Below are 17,238 nucleotides of genomic sequence, written 5' to 3' on the forward strand. Positions count from 1 at the left end.
TCTGTTTGTATACATTTAAAACATGTTACTTCAGTTTTAGAAGTTTTTTTAATCTTGAATCCAATTTGTTAAAACATGTTGCTTTAGTCCCGCCTCTCCTGTTATCTCTGCTCACCCAACCTGTCTAGGCAGTTGTCGCCCTCACAGTCTGGTTCTAGAGGTTTCTTCCAGTGTGTGTGTATATATATATGTATATGTATATATATATATACAGACAGACAGACTGTTTCTAGTTTTCTTTGATAACTTATTTCTGCCTGACAATAAAACCTTTGAACTTTTAAACCTGTAGAGCCTTTGAACCCTTAGAGCAGCAGCTTTAATAAAGTTAAAGCCACCAAACAAGAAGGAAGAAAGTTTAATACAGAAAACAACCGACTGGTTTTCCACTGCACCGACATGTCTTTACCGTTTCTACCTGGAACCTCCAACAATAAACAGGTAACTTATCTAATGTTTCCTTCATTTCTCTGTAACTTCACTTTGAGCCTCGGTTCAGATCAAGCTAAGCTAACATCCCAGATTCCAGCGGCTGTAGTTAGCTTAGCTCTCTAGTGACAGAAACATTCTTCTATTAAATCACTTGTTCTTTGTCTTTTAATGAGAAATAATCCATAACCTTCAGTTAGTTCATAAAAGTGAATGTACATACTTTTTTTGCATTTATATCTTGTATATATTTTGTTTGTTTTAGTTATTTCTTTCTTATGTGAATCACTTATTGTGTTTTTGTAGTACTTATTGTGTTTTTATGTTTTATGTACAATGTATTCACCTTTTTTACCAAAGAAAATTCCAGGTAGGTGTAAACCTACTTGGCAATAAATCCTTTCTGATTCTGTACAGGCTAATTTCACGTGATTCCATGTTATTAGTTGTTTTTGACAAGTGGCAGCATATTTGACTTATTTACATATAAAAAAAATACATTTATAACTTAAGGGGATCTGTTCTCTTATGAACTTTAACCAAGAGTTTAGCCAGAAGATGAAATACTTTGTTCTCTATTTGTCCTTTGTAATTACCGAGTGTTAAGAAACTAAACACACATCCCTCCTAAAGTCCCAGGATAAGAAATGACACCAGATGTAAAAGACTTCACTTTATTTATAATAAGTTCTGTTTAAATTAAGAGTTTCCAAAGTGCGTTGACAGCAAAACCAAGAGAAGTAGCAATCAGCAGGAAGCACAGTGACAGAAAGGCCAGATATCAACATTGAGGAAAACTCAACATTAAAAACTACAACGTCGATATTAATAGTTTTTATTATTTCTCCTAAATGTTTCTTGGGAAGCTGTCAAGATGTTTATTAAAAGTAGAGAGAGATGAATGATTAAGAGTTTGACCTAATTCTTCTGGCTTTGACGCATTATTTTAAATACTATGATTGTACACGTGAGCCTCTAGTTGTTGAGATGGGTTCTTCCTCCTGCTCTTCAGCTGGGGAAGGAGCGATTCCACAAGTCCCAGCACTTTGACTATTCTAATGGACTCCCGATGATGGTGGGCTGCGAGAAGCCCGGCATCGGAGGAGAGCTGTTGATGGGACAGAAGTTTAAACCCAACTGGTCGGCGCTCCCCAGTAGAAAAACCACTGGTCTGGCATCATGGGTGGCCTACGACAAACAGGTGAGGTGTCCTGAGGTGGACCAGTTTAATCCAGTGGAGTTAATCTGCACTAATGGACAGGACGACACTTCAAAGCCATTATTCACTGACTACCCCCCCCCCCTCGCTTTAACATCTGCGTGTTGCTGTTATCAAAGATCTTTACAAAGCGATGTTCAGCTAAAATGTGAAAATCCATCGTGTCCCCAGATCCTGTCCTTTGCATTATGCTGCTCTGTGTCCCCAGGTCCTGTCTTTTGCATTATGCTGCTCTGTGTCCCCAGGTCCTGTCCTTTGCATTATTCTGCTCTGTGTCCCCAGGTCCTGTCCTCTGCATTATGCTGCTCTGTGTCCCCAGGTCCTGTCCTTTGCATTATTCTGCTCTGTGTCCCCAGGTCCTGTCTTTTGCATTATGCTGCTCTGTGTCCCCAGGTCCTGTCCTCTGCATTATGCTGCTCTGTGTCCCCAGGTCCTGTCTTTTGCATTATGCTGCTCTGTGTCCCCAGGTCCTGTCCTTTGCATTATGCTGCTCTGTGTCCCCAGGTCCTGTCTTTTGCATTATGCTGCTCTGTGTCCCCAGGTGCTGTCCTCTGCATTATGCTGCTCTGTGTCCCCAGGTCCTGTCCTTTGCATTATTCTGCTCTGTGTCCCCAGGTCCTGTCTTTTGCATTATGCTGCTCTGTGTCCCCAGGTCCTGTCCTCTGCATTATGCTGCTCTGTGTCCCCAGGTCCTGTCTTTTGCATTATGCTGCTCTGTGTCCCCAGGTCCTGTCCTTTGCATTATTCTGCTCTGTGTCCCCAGGTCCTGTCCTTTGCATTATGCTGCTCTGTGTCCCCAGGTCCTGTCCTTTGCATTATGCTGCTCTGTGTCCCCAGGTCCTGTCCTTTGCATTATGCTGCTCTGTGTCCCAAGGTCCTGTCCTCTGCATTATGCTGCTCTGTGTCCCCAGGTCCTGTCCTTTGCATTATTCTGCTCTGTGTCCCCAGGTCCTGTCCTTTGCATTATGCTGCTCTGTGTCCCCAGGTCCTGTCCTTTGCATTATGCTGCTCTGTGTCCCAAGGTCTTGTCCTCTGCATTATGCTGCTCTGTGTCCCCAGATCCTGTCCTTTGCATTATGCTGCTCTGTGTCCCCAGGTCCTGTCCTTTGTATTATGCTGCTCTGTGTCCCCAGGTCCTGTCCTTTGCATTATGCTGCTCTGTGTCCCCAGGTCCTGTCCTTTGCATTATGCTGCTCTGTGTCCCCAGGTCCTGTCTTTTGCATTATGCTGCTCTGTGTCCCAAGGTGCTGTCCTCTGCATTATGCTGCTCTGTGTCCCCAGGTCCTGTCCTCTGCATTATGCTGCTCTGTGTCCCCAGGTCCTGTCCTTTGCATTATGCTGCTCTGTGTCCCCATGTCCTTTCTTTTGCATTATGCTGCTCTGTGTCCCCAGGTCCTGTCCTTTGCATTATGCTGCTCTGTGTCCCCAGGTGCTGTCCTCTGCATTATGCTGCTCTGTGTCCCCAGGTCCTGTCCTTTGCATTATGCTGCTCTGTGTCCCCAGGTCCTGTCCTTTGCATTATGCTGCTCTGTGTCCCAAGGTCTTGTCCTCTGCATTATGCTGCTCTGTGTCCCCAGGTCCTGTCCTTTGCATTATTCTGCTCTGTGTCCCCAGGTCCTGTCCTTTGCATTATGCTGCTCTGTGTCCCCAGGTCCTGTCCTCTGCATTATGCTGCTCTGTGTCCCCAGGTCCTGTCCTTTGCATTATGCTGCTCTGTGTCCCCATGTCCTTTCTTTTGCATTATGCTGCTCTGTGTCCCCAGGTCCTGTCCTTTGCATTATGCTGCTCTGTGTCCCCAGGTGCTGTCCTCTGCATTATGCTGCTCTGTGTCCCCAGATCCTGTCCTTTGCATTATGCTGCTCTGTGTCCCCAGGTCCTGTCCTTTGTATTATGCTGCTCTGTGTCCCCAGGTCCTGTCCTTTGCATTATGCTGCTCTGTGTCCCCAGGTCCTGTCTTTTGCATTATGCTGCTCTGTGTCCCCAGGTCCTGTCCTTTGCATTATTCTGCTCTGTGTCCCCAGGTCCTGTCCTTTGCATTACGCTGCTCTCTGTCCCCAGGTCCTGTCCTTTGCATTATGCTGCTCTGTGTCCCCAGGTCCTGTCCTTTGCATTATGCTGCTCTGTGTCCCCAGGTCCTGTCCTTTGCATTATGCTGCTCTGTGTCCCCAGGTCCTGTCCTTTGCATTATGCTGCTCTGTGTCCCAAGGTCCTGTCCTCTGCATTATGCTGCTCTGTGTCCCCAGGTCCTGTCCTTTGCATTATTCTGCTCTGTGTCCCCAGGTCCTGTCCTTTGCATTATGCTGCTCTGTGTCCCCAGGTCCTGTCCTTTGCATTATGCTGCTCTGTGTCCCAAGGTCTTGTCCTCTGCATTATGCTGCTCTGTGTCCCCAGATCCTGTCCTTTGCATTATGCTGCTCTGTGTCCCCAGGTCCTGTCCTTTGCATTATGCTGCTCTGTGTCCCCAGGTCCTGTCCTTTGCATTATGCTGCTCTGTGTCCCCAGGTGCTGTCCTCTGCATTATGCTGCTCTGTGTCCCCAGGTCCTGTCCTTTGCATTATGCTGCTCTGTGTCCCCAGGTCCTGTCCTTTGCATTATGCTGCTCTGTGTCCCAAGGTCTTGTCCTCTGCATTATGCTGCTCTGTGTCCCCAGGTCCTGTCCTTTGCATTATTCTGCTCTGTGTCCCCAGGTCCTGTCCTTTGCATTATGCTGCTCTGTGTCCCCAGGTCCTGTCCTCTGCATTATGCTGCTCTGTGTCCCCAGGTCCTGTCCTTTGCATTATGCTGCTCTGTGTCCCCATGTCCTTTCTTTTGCATTATGCTGCTCTGTGTCCCCAGGTCCTGTCCTTTGCATTATGCTGCTCTGTGTCCCCAGGTGCTGTCCTCTGCATTATGCTGCTCTGTGTCCCCAGATCCTGTCCTTTGCATTATGCTGCTCTGTGTCCCCAGGTCCTGTCCTTTGTATTATGCTGCTCTGTGTCCCCAGGTCCTGTCCTTTGCATTATGCTGCTCTGTGTCCCCAGGTCCTGTCCTTTGCATTATGCTGCTCTGTGTCCCCAGGTCCTGTCCTTTGCATTATACTGCTCTGTGTCCCCAGGTCCTGTCCTTTGCATTATGCTGCTCTGTGTCCCCAGGTCCTGTCCTTTGCATTATGCTGCTCTGTGTCCCCATGTCCTTTCTTTTGCATTATGCTGCTCTGTGTCCCCAGGTCCTGTCCTTTGCATTATGCTGCTCTGTGTCCCCAGGTGCTGTCCTCTGCATTATGCTGCTCTGTGTCCCCAGATCCTGTCCTTTGCATTATGCTGCTCTCTGTCCCCAGGTCCTGTCCTTTGTATTATGCTGCTCTGTGTCCCCAGGTCCTGTCCTTTGTATTATGTTGCTCTGTGTCCCCAGGTCCTGTCCTTTGCATTATGCTGCTCTGTGTCCCCAGGTCCTGTCCTTTGCATTATGCTGCTCTGTGTCCCCAGGTCCTGTCCTTTGCATTATGCTGCTCTGTGTCCCCAGGTCCTGTCCTTTGCATTATGCTGCTCTGTGTCCCCAGGTCCTGTCCTTTGCAGCGTACTTCGAGGAGGCTGTGCAGGGGGACGAGGGGGTGATGAACAAAGTCAGGGAGTGTAAGATCTTCTTCTACCTGGAGGACGACACCATGCAGGTGGTGGAGTCCAACCTGAAGTACACCTCCTTCCCTCAGGGTGAGACATGCTCCTCTGTGAGGTCCACTGGCTGAAGGTCCATCACCCAACGATGAGCTCTCCATGTTCTTTAACTCTGTGCTGCTCCTTGTGACAGGAACTTTCATTCATCGTCAACGTGTGCCGCTGCCCCCCCCGGACCACGACCAGTTCTACAGAGCGTTCCACTTCAACATCAACCAGCAGATGGTGCTCTTCTCACGCACCTTCACCGTGACCAGCTGTGATCTCTTCACCAGGAACTTTCTCACCAAGCTCGGGGTGATTCTGAATGAACCCACGACTGTGCCCGACGACCCCTACAGCAAGCTGCGGGAGCAGGTAGGCTGTCAATCAAACAGTCGATCAAGCTGTCAATCAAACACCATACACCTGATAATCACTTTATATGTGAAATGAGCTGTTTCACTTTTTTGGTCAGTGGTAAAACTCAGACTTTCACTGGAATTTTATTATCTTTTTCAAGTAAGAGTTAAACAATTTAGTCGATAAAACATTGATAATTTATATTTATATAATAGTTATGTTTTATATACAACATACAAAGGAGCTGCTGTCCCTTAACTTGGAGACAAGTAATCATTAACTAATTTAACACTGCTTCCCTCAAATGACACTGAAATAAAAAGCACTGAAACATCCCCTCGAAGACATATTTCCCAAAAAGTAAACATTAAACCTATGTGTGGTAGTATTGATATTAATATGGATTTCTTCTCTTTCCCAGGTTGAGACGATGAATCCTCTCCGGCCTCTAGAGAGGCACGACACGCTGAAGCAGTTCCTGGACCACGACGGTCAGGTCCTGCGTTTCCGCTGCTTCTGGGACGACAGCGCCAGCCTGTTCGGAGACACACAGGACTTCACGCTGCACTACTTCCTGTCTGACGACACCATCGAGATCCTGGGGGTGCCGGTCCCCAACTCCGGCAGAGACAACACGCCCAAGTTCCTGCACCGCTGCAAGCTGCTGAAGGTGAGGCCCCTGGAGCAGGTTGAACAGTTTGATATCTGACTTCAGGAGGGGAAGGAATAACAAACACACATCAAAATACACTCCAGAGAGATTCACAACTTTGTGTAACTTCTCAGAGGGGATGGGACCTTGAAGGAAAGTACCAGAATATGCTTCACAGCTTGACTAATATGTTTTTGCATTATTTGAATGTGTAGATGATGATTATTCCAAACCTGGCATTACCTCTCTTTCTGGGCGGCTGGTTTCGTTTCATCTCTGTCTCACCGAGCCTTCATCACTCTGACAGCTCCCAGTCTCCCTCCAGCCGTTTGGCCTTCTCCTCCAGTTCCTGACTGAAGCCTGATTCATGTTGAAAGACAGCCTCAACCGTGTGTGTGTGTGTGTGTGTGTGTGTGTGTGTGTGTGTGTGTGTGTGTGTGTGTGTGTGTGTGTGTGTGTGTGTGTGTGTTTTCAGTCCAGCAATTTAGTTATTTCTGATGCCTTTTATTAAATGTCAAGTTGAACCAGAATCCAGCATCCAATGGGAAATCCCCGCGGCGTTAATGGCACATCCCTTCTTCAGCCCCCCCCCCTTCTCTCTAAATCTCCTTATTTCCGTCTGTCTCTCTGCATCTGTGTTTTCATACAGACATGAAATATAATCTTTCCTCTTCCTTCACCTGCCTGTGTGGTTCTCTCTCTCTGTGCAGCACGGCCCGGCCCACATGAAGCTGCCTGGACACGTCACCGACCGCACGATGCTCAATGTCATCGACTCAAAGATTCGAGGACAGCGCTTCATGCTGGACAGCACCAGAGTACGTCTCAAAGTGAAAGACAGCAGGGACACCAATCAGGACTATGAACGATGTTTAAATCAATGAATCACTCAAATTGAATAATGATATTCACACATCACAATTTACCTTTAGTGGTTTTCTGTGTGTGGTTCCTGAGGCCCCCGAACGTAACCCCCTTAACCTCCTCCTCTTCCTCCTCTTCCTCCTCCTCTTCCTCCTCCTCCTCTTCCTCTTCCTCTTCCTCCTCCTCTTCTTCCTCCTCCTCTTCCTCCTCCTCTTCCTCTTCCTCTTCCTCCTCCTCCTCCTCCTCCTCCTCCTCTCTCTCCGTCAGGCCGGGGCCTACCGTGAGGAGTTCTATAAGGACATTGATCTGACTGTAGGGGGGGAGGTGAATGTGTTTGGTAGGAGTTTCCTCCTCATTGACTGCGACGACTTCACCAAATGCTACTACCGCTCAAAATACGGCATCGGTGACTATGACAATATTACTTAAAAATATATGTACTGTTTCCTGAACACATTCACTTTCCAGGTGCACTATGCTGTTGTGTAAACTAAATGATAAATGCCAAAATGGGGGGCTTCCTGTTGCGTTTTTCATAATGCCCCTTGAGACTTTTTTGTTTGTCTGGTCACGATTCAACTGGGATATGATTTTTGTGAAGATCGGTCAAAGGGAAACCGAGGAGCTGCGTTCCAGAGGGGGCGCTGTTGAGCCATTTAGCCACGCCCATTTCCAAATACTCCAGAATACGTAAATTTCACCACTTTCTAATTATTCTGCAAACTTTGATAAGAAGTTGAATCAGAATCAGAATCAGAATCAGAATGTATTTATTGCCAAGTAGGTTTACACCTACGAGGAATTTGCTCTGGTTATTGGTGCATACAATGAACATAGAACATAAAAACATACAAACACAATAAATACAACACACATAAGAACAGCAATAAAAAGAAACAATATATATTTACTCACCATTTACTTGAGCAGGTTTAAGGCCTCAAGAAGCCAATTCATTTGGGTTAGAATAATAATAGTAATAACAAGAGCCAATATTATTTCAATCTAAATAAAAAATGTTGTAAGAATTTAGATATTATTGTTATAAATCATTGTTATTATAGTAATTGTTAGAGACAGACTGTTTCTACAGTTTCCGCATTTGTCCACCAGATGGTAGTGTTGCTCTGTTGTTGTACTGTTACTAAAACACAACTCGGGCTGCGAACAGAACTCGGGACCTGATTAGGCCGCGGGGGGGGGGCACTAACCACGCATTACAGTCCAGCCATCACGTGCAGCGTGTCAGTGTCACTGCGCACAGACTGATCTGTGATCTGTTCAGGTGAAACACAGAAACTCTAGTTTTCTTAAGATCGAAAAATAAATCTCTCATCTTTGCAACATCACAGACATCAGAGGAATCTATGAACCCCCCCCCACACACACACACACACAAACACACACAGATGCCACAAACTTCGTGTGTTGATGGTGTGTAATCAAATGTCTGAATCTCCAGGTTGTTGAGATGACGTCATTTAAAGTTGATATGATCGAAAAAAAAAGAACTGTTGTCGTACTGTTCCTAGAAAATAAATATATATACTATATTTATTTATTTATGTATACAACACAAATCAGACCTCCAGTAGAGGTGGTTGTTAATGCGTCCACAGTGCCCCCCCCCCCCCTCAGCAGGCCCTGGGCAGCTTTAGGGTCTTTGGTCACGCTGGTGATGGAGGGGCCTGTCTGACTCCGAGCAGCCAGAGGTCGGCTCAGGGTCACGAGCCGGGCGGCTGTGCCCTCGTGGATGGATTACCTGCCGCCCCCCCGGTCGTTTCAGCTCTCCCTCTGAGTTCCTTTATTCTTTTAAATGTTTTTTCTTTTCTTTGTCCTCTCCTCCTGTCAGAGGACGTCCCCCCGATCCAGCCCAGAGCTCCCCCTGCCATCACCCCCCCGAGGCTGATGCCCCCCTACAACGGCTTCGGCTCCGAGGAGGACTCGCTCAGCTTCTGCCGGGGCCTGCTGCCCAAGCCGCCGCAGAAAGACTTCCAGAAATTCATGGAGAAGGACAGGTTGGATGAGTTCTATTCAGAGTGAAATTACACACTGAACTATGTTTGCCTGTTTGGGTTTGACCTCGATCCCTGTCTTCATACATCCCTCTGAATGGGGCCTGCACAGGAAGGTGATGACCTTCCACGCCAAGATCGTGACCACGGATCCCATCGTCAGCGAGCGGCTGTTCATCGTCTCCTACTTCCTCATCGATGACACCATCAACGTGTACGAGCCCATCCAGAGGAACTCAGGTACAAACATCCCATAAAGAAGAAAACCAGGACATAATTAGAGGACGGATGTTTATGAGTGAGTGGAAACTTGGAGTAAAAATCTGGATCTAGTGAATTTAATTCTGTTTTCATCCGGAGGCTGTTGGTGCAGGTACGTGGCTCTCCAGATGACATTCTAGTTTTTAATATCTTTCATAGTGTGGGATAAATAGTAGTTCAGACTTTCAGAGACTTTTCAGTGAGGCACCAAAATGAGAGGTCCGACAATTTGAAATGAAGAAGAGTCAAACAGATTACCAACAGATATTATCAGTTTATACAGATTTTAAATGTGGACCAGGGAGAATGTTTTGTGAGGAAAGAGTCGAGCTCTGACCCTCTGACCCCCCCCCCCCCCCCCCCCCCCCGTGCACCAGGCATCCCCGGCGGCAGGTTCCTGGAGCGGGTCCGTGTGAAGAAGCCCGGCCAGCAGCTGTTCACCAGCGAGCCTCCTCAGTTCTTCGAGGCTCAGGACTTGTACGTGGGAGCGAGCGTCTGCATCAACAACGTGACCTTCCGTCTCCTGGATGCTGATGAATACACCTTCAGTTACATGGAGCAGCGCCCCCTGGAGGTCGGTAGTTAACTGACGTTTGCTAACCGGACAGTTTACCAGTTCTAACCATCACATGTTGGCTGTTATTGCAGTTTTCTCCTCATGTGATTAACTCAGTGTGTGTTTGTGTGTGTGTGCCGTGTCTGAAGTTCCCTCAAGCCAACGTGGGAAACGTCCTCAGGAAACTAGGATCCCTTCCAGAGGAGAAGCTGAGTGAGATGAGGACGTCTCTGACTCTCAGGGACCCCGGAGACACCGGCTTCATCTCCTACGAGTCGCTCAGGTTCTCAAACATCACAAAGACCTATCTACTGCTGCTGGCCTTACATGTAGGACTTTAATATCAGTATATGTATTAAATTGGTCCTAACATGTCTGTCCCCTGCAGCGGCCTGCTGGTGAAGCTGGGCTGTGATCTGTCAGAACATGAGATGCTGGTGCTGGGCCGAAGGTTCTGTGTTCACGAGCAGCCCGAGGAGGACGGGCCTCTGATGCTGGCCGTGGTCCAGGACCTCCTCATGAAGAAGAACTTTGATGCTTTCTCCGAAATGACCAGTTCCCTCGAGTACCGTGACCGACAAAAGTAAGCGACACACACACACTCATATATAAACACACAAAAACACACACGGCAGCGACGGCATCACAACAAGACATGAGTGGAGCCGCCTGTGGCCCCTCGGAGCCTCGATTAGTTCCAGCAGTCAGAGAGTGAAGCATTAGAACCAGATGAACCCTCAGACCTGCAGGTCCACCTCAGCCTCTGTTCAGGGTTCAGACCTGATGCTTCTGTGTTGACTGGTGAAACCCTCAGTTAGCATCAGATGCTCATCAACATCCTGTGAGGACGATGTCATCAGACCCTGGATCTGTGGAAACCCTGTGAGGTCTGAGAGGATTCTTCTGGATATTAGAGCAGAGCCTTTTCATCTCATTCCATTTCCCTTCATCTCATGTTTAACTTGTCAGCTCTGACTCACCAGAACCTGCTCAGTGTTTGTGAAGTGATATCAATATCCTGAAGTGTGGATTATTCTCAGGTGACAGTAGATTCCAGCCTCTTGGGAGCACTTATTAAAATACCTCACTACAGAGAGACCCGCAGTCTGACACAGATCCACTTCCTGTCCCTCAGCTCTTCATCTCACGTTGGACACTCGTGTCTCTTCTTCCTCTGTGTCTCCAGAACCGGCCGACTCTCCAGCACAGAGACGAGGAGCGTCTGTAAGGGATCCAGACTTCCTCTGCCTGAGAACCTGCTCGCTGGCCTGCTCAGCATGTAAGAGCTCACTAACCACCCGGCTCTTCAGGGTGGAGCCGCTCAAGGCTCCTCTGCGTTTTCAGAACCGGTTTGAAGGATTTGTTTTCTTCTTGATTGTGAACTATGGCCCAGTTCTTTGTCCGGAAATGATTCTTGGCTCGGTTGAAAAAAAGAAATCTCTGTGAAAGCATTTGTCCGGACTCGTGTGAACCTGTTTCTGATGTGGACGCTTGTTTGCTGCAGGTTTGCAGCCGGAGATGAGATCGACTACCTGGCCTTCATGTCCGGGATCAACTGGGTGGAGCAGCCGGCCCCCCCCGTGATGCCTGACGACACCTTGAAGGTAAGAGATCCATAAACAACTGTGTGTGTGTGTGTGTGTGTGTGTGTGTGTGTGTGTGTGTCCAGACTTTAAAACAGTTGTAATTGAAAATCAATCCGCCCTGTTCCTCTACCCGTGACGAGTCTGTGTCATTGAGTCAACAGCAGATTGAAGTGAGACGAGACAGGAAACACTCACAAAGGTTTGTCCTGCAGAGGACACTCTGCCTCTTCTACCTCTGAAGGAGTGTGTGGACCGGGGCTTTCTAACACAAGCCCCTGAAAGAGTTTCCATCACTGCTCCTCAGAGCCTCAGCAGATGAACCCTGTGTCGTCTCAGAGGAGGAGAAACACAGACAGAGAAGCTGCCTCCATCTTCTCTCTCTGTGTTTGTGTCTCTCCTGTGTGAAGCTGAATTAACATGTCTGATCTAAACAGAACCAGGTGAGAGCGGGAGATATACAACATGGCAAGACAACAGAGACCGCCCGTCTGCGTGTGTGTGTGTGTGTCTATGTGTGTGTGTCTGTGTGTGTGTGTGTGTGTCTATGTGTGTGTGTCTGTGTGTGTGTGTGTGTGTCTATGTGTGTGTGTCTGTGTGTGCGTGCCAATGAATGCAGTTCTTACTCAATTCTGTTTCCCTCGGACATGGATTCCAGCTGCTCTTCGCCTCGTCGGGTTCTAGAACCAAACTAGAGGCTCAGTCCCGGATCAGGTTCTCTTCTCTTCTCCAACATCTCACAGGTAACACACACCATCTCTCTCTCTTTCTTTCCTTCTTTCTATCTTTCTCTCTTTCTCTCTTTCTCTCTTTCTCTCTTTCTTTCTTGGAACTGCCTCCCGCTTGAAAGAAACAGCTAAATTACTATATTATATTATATTTATTATATTGTTAGTGTGTGTTGTTGTTCCTTCTCAGTTTAGAGGAACAACAAGTTTAAAATGATAAAAACATAAACCATAAACTGTAGATGAATATGGAGAACACATCTCCACTTCCTCTCCCTGTAATGAAATAAACATCTGTTAGATATGAACTCTGACATCTTATGTTATTCTGACCCGATTTGATTGATTGACAGCTGCGTTTTCAAAATCCCATCGAGTGACATGCTCGACCAATCACAAGTCAGAGTCAGCTGTCAATCAAGATGTTAACTGATTCAAACCAAACTGATCAGAGACACTTGAAGACTCATCAGTGAGATAAGAACGACCTGAAACGACAGAAACATCTTTGATTCAACATGTTCTAATCTTTTGGGTCAGGGGTTTATCACCTGTGCTGCAGCCAGCCACCAGGGGGCGATGGAGGTGTTTTGGCTTCACCTTTGGGGAACTGTCATGTCGGCCATCTTTATTTAAAGTCTAGAAGTTAAATCAGAAAGGAAGCTAACCTGTTTCTCTCTCCTCCAGTTTGACGTCTGCAGCATCGTGACCCAGCAGCCGTCAGCTCATCATAGATCCACGATCAGCTCAACACTCGTGTTCCTGAATTAAAGAACTCTGCACCAACCAGCATGTGTGTTACATTATGTGTGAAGCTAGGGGGGGGGGGGGTGAGTGAGACGATATGTGCAAGATTTGAAAGGTTCTTTTCCTGTGTGTGAAGAATTTGGCAGTAAAAAGATTCTTCAAGTGTGAACGAACACAATCCAGAAGCATAACGTGCTTCACAGTGAAGAGACACACACAGCCTCACAACACAACAATACTCACACACATGATGGCTACAGGACATTACGCTGCATCCTCCCAGACGGGTCTGTGTGGTCATGTTGTGCGCTTCATGGTGACAGAGAACAACAAGTCGCTCACAGCTGAGGGAACCATAGATGGGCTGGGAAACGGGTCCAGGCCACAAAGACCTCATATCACTGAATAGACTTATTTTATGTCCTTTTGGTTTATTATTACTCGTCAGCACCTGTCTGAGCTCCTGTGAGGCTCAGAGCAGCACCACCGGCTTATTGTTCATATAGTTATTTATTCTCTTATGTATTAAACATACAGAGACGGGAATATCAGGAGTGAACTCCTCCGAGGTTTAAACTACCAGGAACGACGTCCTTTATATATACATATATGTGTGTGTGTGTGTGTGTGTGTGTGTGTCTGTGTGTGTGTGTCTGTGTGTGTCTGTGTGTCTGTGTGTGTGTGTCTGTGTGTGTGTGTGTGGGTCAGCGTTAAGACTATAAAAAGGCACAGGTTGTTCAGGTTGAGGCGCCACTGAAATCAGAGCCTGTGTTGCAAATTCTAGTAAGAGGATAAGTCAAACATTAGGTAATCAACCACCAGATCCCCCTCTGTAACCAGCAGACACACACACAGACACACACAGACACACACAGACACACACACAGACACACACACACAGATCATACGTGCGCCCTCCTGCCTCGGCCCCTTCCCACCGAGCACAGAAACAGGACCACACGTCACCTCAGGCATTACCAGGTCCCGTCTGTCCACTTTCACACTTACTAAAATATTCACTTCCCAGTGACCGGCCACAGAGACACCAGGAAGGTGACGTCGCTGTGGTCGGGGGGGGGGGGGGGTGCTGAGCACATACTGCACCACGTGAGGAAGAGGAGGGACCCCTTGCACCCCCGACCACCTTGCCCCCCTCCCTCAGTCTCTCTCTTCAATCCCTCAGTTTCTGCCCGGTCATGCTCTGTGGCACAGCACCGGCAGCCTGAGTCATCACTCAGCTCTGAGACGTGTCTTCTTGTCACTCAGCTCTGAGACGTGTCTTCTTGTCACTCAGCTCTGAGACGTGTCTTCTTGTCCCTCAGGTCTGAGACGTGTCTTCTTGTCCCTCAGGTCTGAGACGTGTCTTCTTGTCACTCAGCTCTGAGACGTGTCTTCTTGTCCCTCAGCTCTGAGACGTGTCTTCTTGTCCCTCAGCTCTGAGACGTGTCTTCTTGTCCCTCAGCTCTGAGACGTGTCTTCTTGTCCCTCAGCTCTGAGACGTGTCTTCTTGTCCCTCAGGTCTGAGACGTGTCTTCTTGTCCCTCAGCTCTGAGACGTGTCTTCTTGTCCCTCAGCTCTGAGACGTGTCTTCTTGTCCCTCAGCTCTGAGACGTGTCTTCTTGTCCCTCAGCTCTGAGACGTGTCTTCTTGTCCCTCAGGTCTGAGACGTGTCTTCTTGTCCCTCAGCTCTGAGACGTGTCTTCTTGTCCCTCAGGTCTGAGACGTGTCTTCTTGTCCCTCAGGTCTGAGACGTGTCTTCTTGTCCCTCAGCTCTGAGACGTGTCTTCTTGTCCCTCAGGTCTGAGACGTGTCTTCTTGTCCCTCAGCTCTGAGACGTGTCTTCTTGTCCCTCAGGTCTGAGACGTGTCTTCTTGTCCCTCAGGTCTCAGACGTGTCTTCTTGTCCCTCAGGTCTGAGACGTGTCTTCTTGTCCCTCAGGTCTGAGACGTGTCTTCTTGTCCCTCAGGTCTGAGACGTGTCTTCTTGTCCCTCAGGTCTGAGACGTGTCTTCTTGTCCCTCAGGTCTGAGACGTGTCTTCTTGTCCCTCAGCTCTGAGACGTGTCTTCTTGTCCCTCAGGTCTGAGACGTGTCTTCTTGTCCCTCAGGTCTGAGACGTGTCTTCTTGTCCCTCAGCTCTGAGACGTGTCTTCTTGTCCCTCAGGTCTGAGACGTGTCTTCTTGTCCCTCAGGTCTGAGACGTGTCTTCTTGTCCCTCGGGTCTGAGACGTGTCTTCTTGTCCCTCAGGTCTGAGACGTGTCTTCTTGTCCCTCAGGTCTGAGACGTGTCTTCTTGTCCCTCAGGTCTGAGACGTGTCTTCTTGTCCCTCAGCTCTGAGACGTGTCTTCTTGTCCCTCAGCTCTGAGACGTGTCTTCTTGTCCCTCAGCTCTGAGACGTGTCTTCTTGTCACTCAGGTCTGAGACGTGTCTTCTTGTCCCTCAGGTCTGAGACGTGTCTTCTTGTCCCTCAGCTCTGAGACGTGTCTTCTTGTCCCTCAGGTCTGAGACGTGTCTTCTTGTCCCTCAGAGCCTCAGACACGAAGCGGATCCTTATTCATGGTGTTAATTAAAGGAAGAGGCTGATGTTCTTCTGTTTTCCATCAACAACTCAAAACTAAAACGCTCTCTCTGCACTTCTATCTTCTGTCTGTCTGTGGCCTCTGGCATCGAACCCAGTGTGTGACTCACCCATATTTAATCAGTCCAGTTTGGACGATGATGGACGTCTCTGGCTCCGAGGGACAACACGTCCGGCCTCAGGATGAGATCAGACACTTGTTGTTTTCATCCATCAAAGTGAACGTCCTCACTTAACATTTCAGCGGCGTCCGTGTGTTTGAGACTCTTCTGCTTCAGCTCCAGTGAAAAGTGAAACTTTCTGATGTTTATTTACTTACTGGTCAGGTTTATGGATTTTATTGGTTTTACTGGAGAACATTAGCTTCAGTTTACAAGCTGCAGCAGAGTCCAGTGGCGAGCAGCATCAAACCTTCTCATTGAGTCAAACCCAAAGCGCCACGTTGACGAACACGTGAAGCGAACCCTGCACCAAACAGAGGATGAGTCACACTCCGGTGATGCTCCTCTCGGCACGCCACCATGTGACCTTCCTCTCGGCTCGGCAGCAGAACATGGAAGCTCATCGTAAAGAATCCGCCTCTTGTCTTGTCCTCGCTCTGTTTACTGCTGTTCTGCTCGGGACCGCTGAGCTGTGAAACCGATATACAGGAAGGTCGGAACCGTCTCTGGGGCTGAGAGGATCCCGGAGCGTGCACGAGCGTGCACGAGCGTGCACGAGCGCCTAATTGCAAGTCTGACGGAGTCCCAGCTAATCTGTGAAGTCTAAACAGATATCTGAGAAGGAGAGGGGAACGTTTCTGTTTACTGGCTGCATTCCTTTCTTTTTCTCATGACAACAACTCCTGAACCTGGAAGAGACGCATCACAGAGCACCTGCGTCCACATGTTGTTTCCTCACAACTGGTCCCAGAGCAGCAGGTCCTGGCCCCCTCAGTTCCCTCTGAACAAGCTGCTGGTAACTGACACCACGGCACGAGTCGCAGCTTTTAACCTATTTGCTCCATCTGATTCTTAAAACCCTCTCATTTGGGAGCGTTTCTGAAAAGCCCGGTTCTTTGTCTTCCCACATTCACAGCTGAAGGGTTTGATGTGTTAATGATCCCAGACCATAGACTGTAGATACAGACACGTGTCCACTTCCTCCCACTGTCCCGACTGAAGCCAGCAGATCCTGGATCATGACATCTTCACGGTGACGTGACTCAGAGCTGTGGTATCAGTGTTACACTGTTAACGGCCCCTGACTGATCACAAATCAGTCTCCAGCTGTCAATCCTGGCCTTTCACCTATTTTTTGTGAATTCAAATAACTAATTAAATCTAAAACATGTATTTTCTTAGAGGGAGGCGAGATGAAGAGTTGAGGGATCACTAGACTCATGAGGGGACATCGTGCTGGAGACTAAATAAAGATGGACGACATGACGGCTCCCAAAAGTGAAGCCAAAGTGCCTCACTAGCCCCCTGGTGGCTGGCCTCAGTACAGGTCATAAGACCCCGCCTCCTCCATGTTAGCAAATGTGACATGAACCACTTAAGTACAGGTTAAATACATTTTTCATTTTCGGTAGCTCTTATCACACTGATATTAACGTGTCCATGTTTCTGAT

At 48.1% G+C, this 17,238-nt stretch overlaps 1 protein-coding gene across 1 annotated transcript in view; it reads left to right on the forward strand.

Annotated features, from left to right (window-relative positions):
• Positions 1–228: 228 nt before the first annotated feature.
• The window catches only part of efhc2 (EF-hand domain (C-terminal) containing 2), a 23,264-nt gene continuing 6,254 nt past the window's right edge, over positions 229–17,238 (forward strand). Inside the window, exons 1-14 of the mRNA XM_053439225.1 lie at positions 229–441; positions 1,442–1,630; positions 5,187–5,337; positions 5,435–5,658; positions 6,065–6,313; positions 7,006–7,113; positions 7,427–7,565; positions 9,012–9,186; positions 9,287–9,414; positions 9,813–10,009; positions 10,141–10,274; positions 10,380–10,574; positions 11,178–11,270; positions 11,496–11,595. Coding sequence (XP_053295200.1) covers positions 400–441; positions 1,442–1,630; positions 5,187–5,337; positions 5,435–5,658; positions 6,065–6,313; positions 7,006–7,113; positions 7,427–7,565; positions 9,012–9,186; positions 9,287–9,414; positions 9,813–10,009; positions 10,141–10,274; positions 10,380–10,574; positions 11,178–11,270; positions 11,496–11,595 — 2,124 coding nt within the window. The 5' untranslated portion in view covers positions 229–399. The remainder of the gene's footprint in view (positions 442–1,441; positions 1,631–5,186; positions 5,338–5,434; positions 5,659–6,064; positions 6,314–7,005; positions 7,114–7,426; positions 7,566–9,011; positions 9,187–9,286; positions 9,415–9,812; positions 10,010–10,140; positions 10,275–10,379; positions 10,575–11,177; positions 11,271–11,495; positions 11,596–17,238) is intronic.

The sequence above is a fragment of the Pleuronectes platessa genome, chromosome 14 (genome assembly GCF_947347685.1).
Source record: "Pleuronectes platessa chromosome 14, fPlePla1.1, whole genome shotgun sequence".
In the NCBI taxonomy this organism is placed as follows: domain Eukaryota; kingdom Metazoa; phylum Chordata; class Actinopteri; order Pleuronectiformes; family Pleuronectidae; genus Pleuronectes; species Pleuronectes platessa.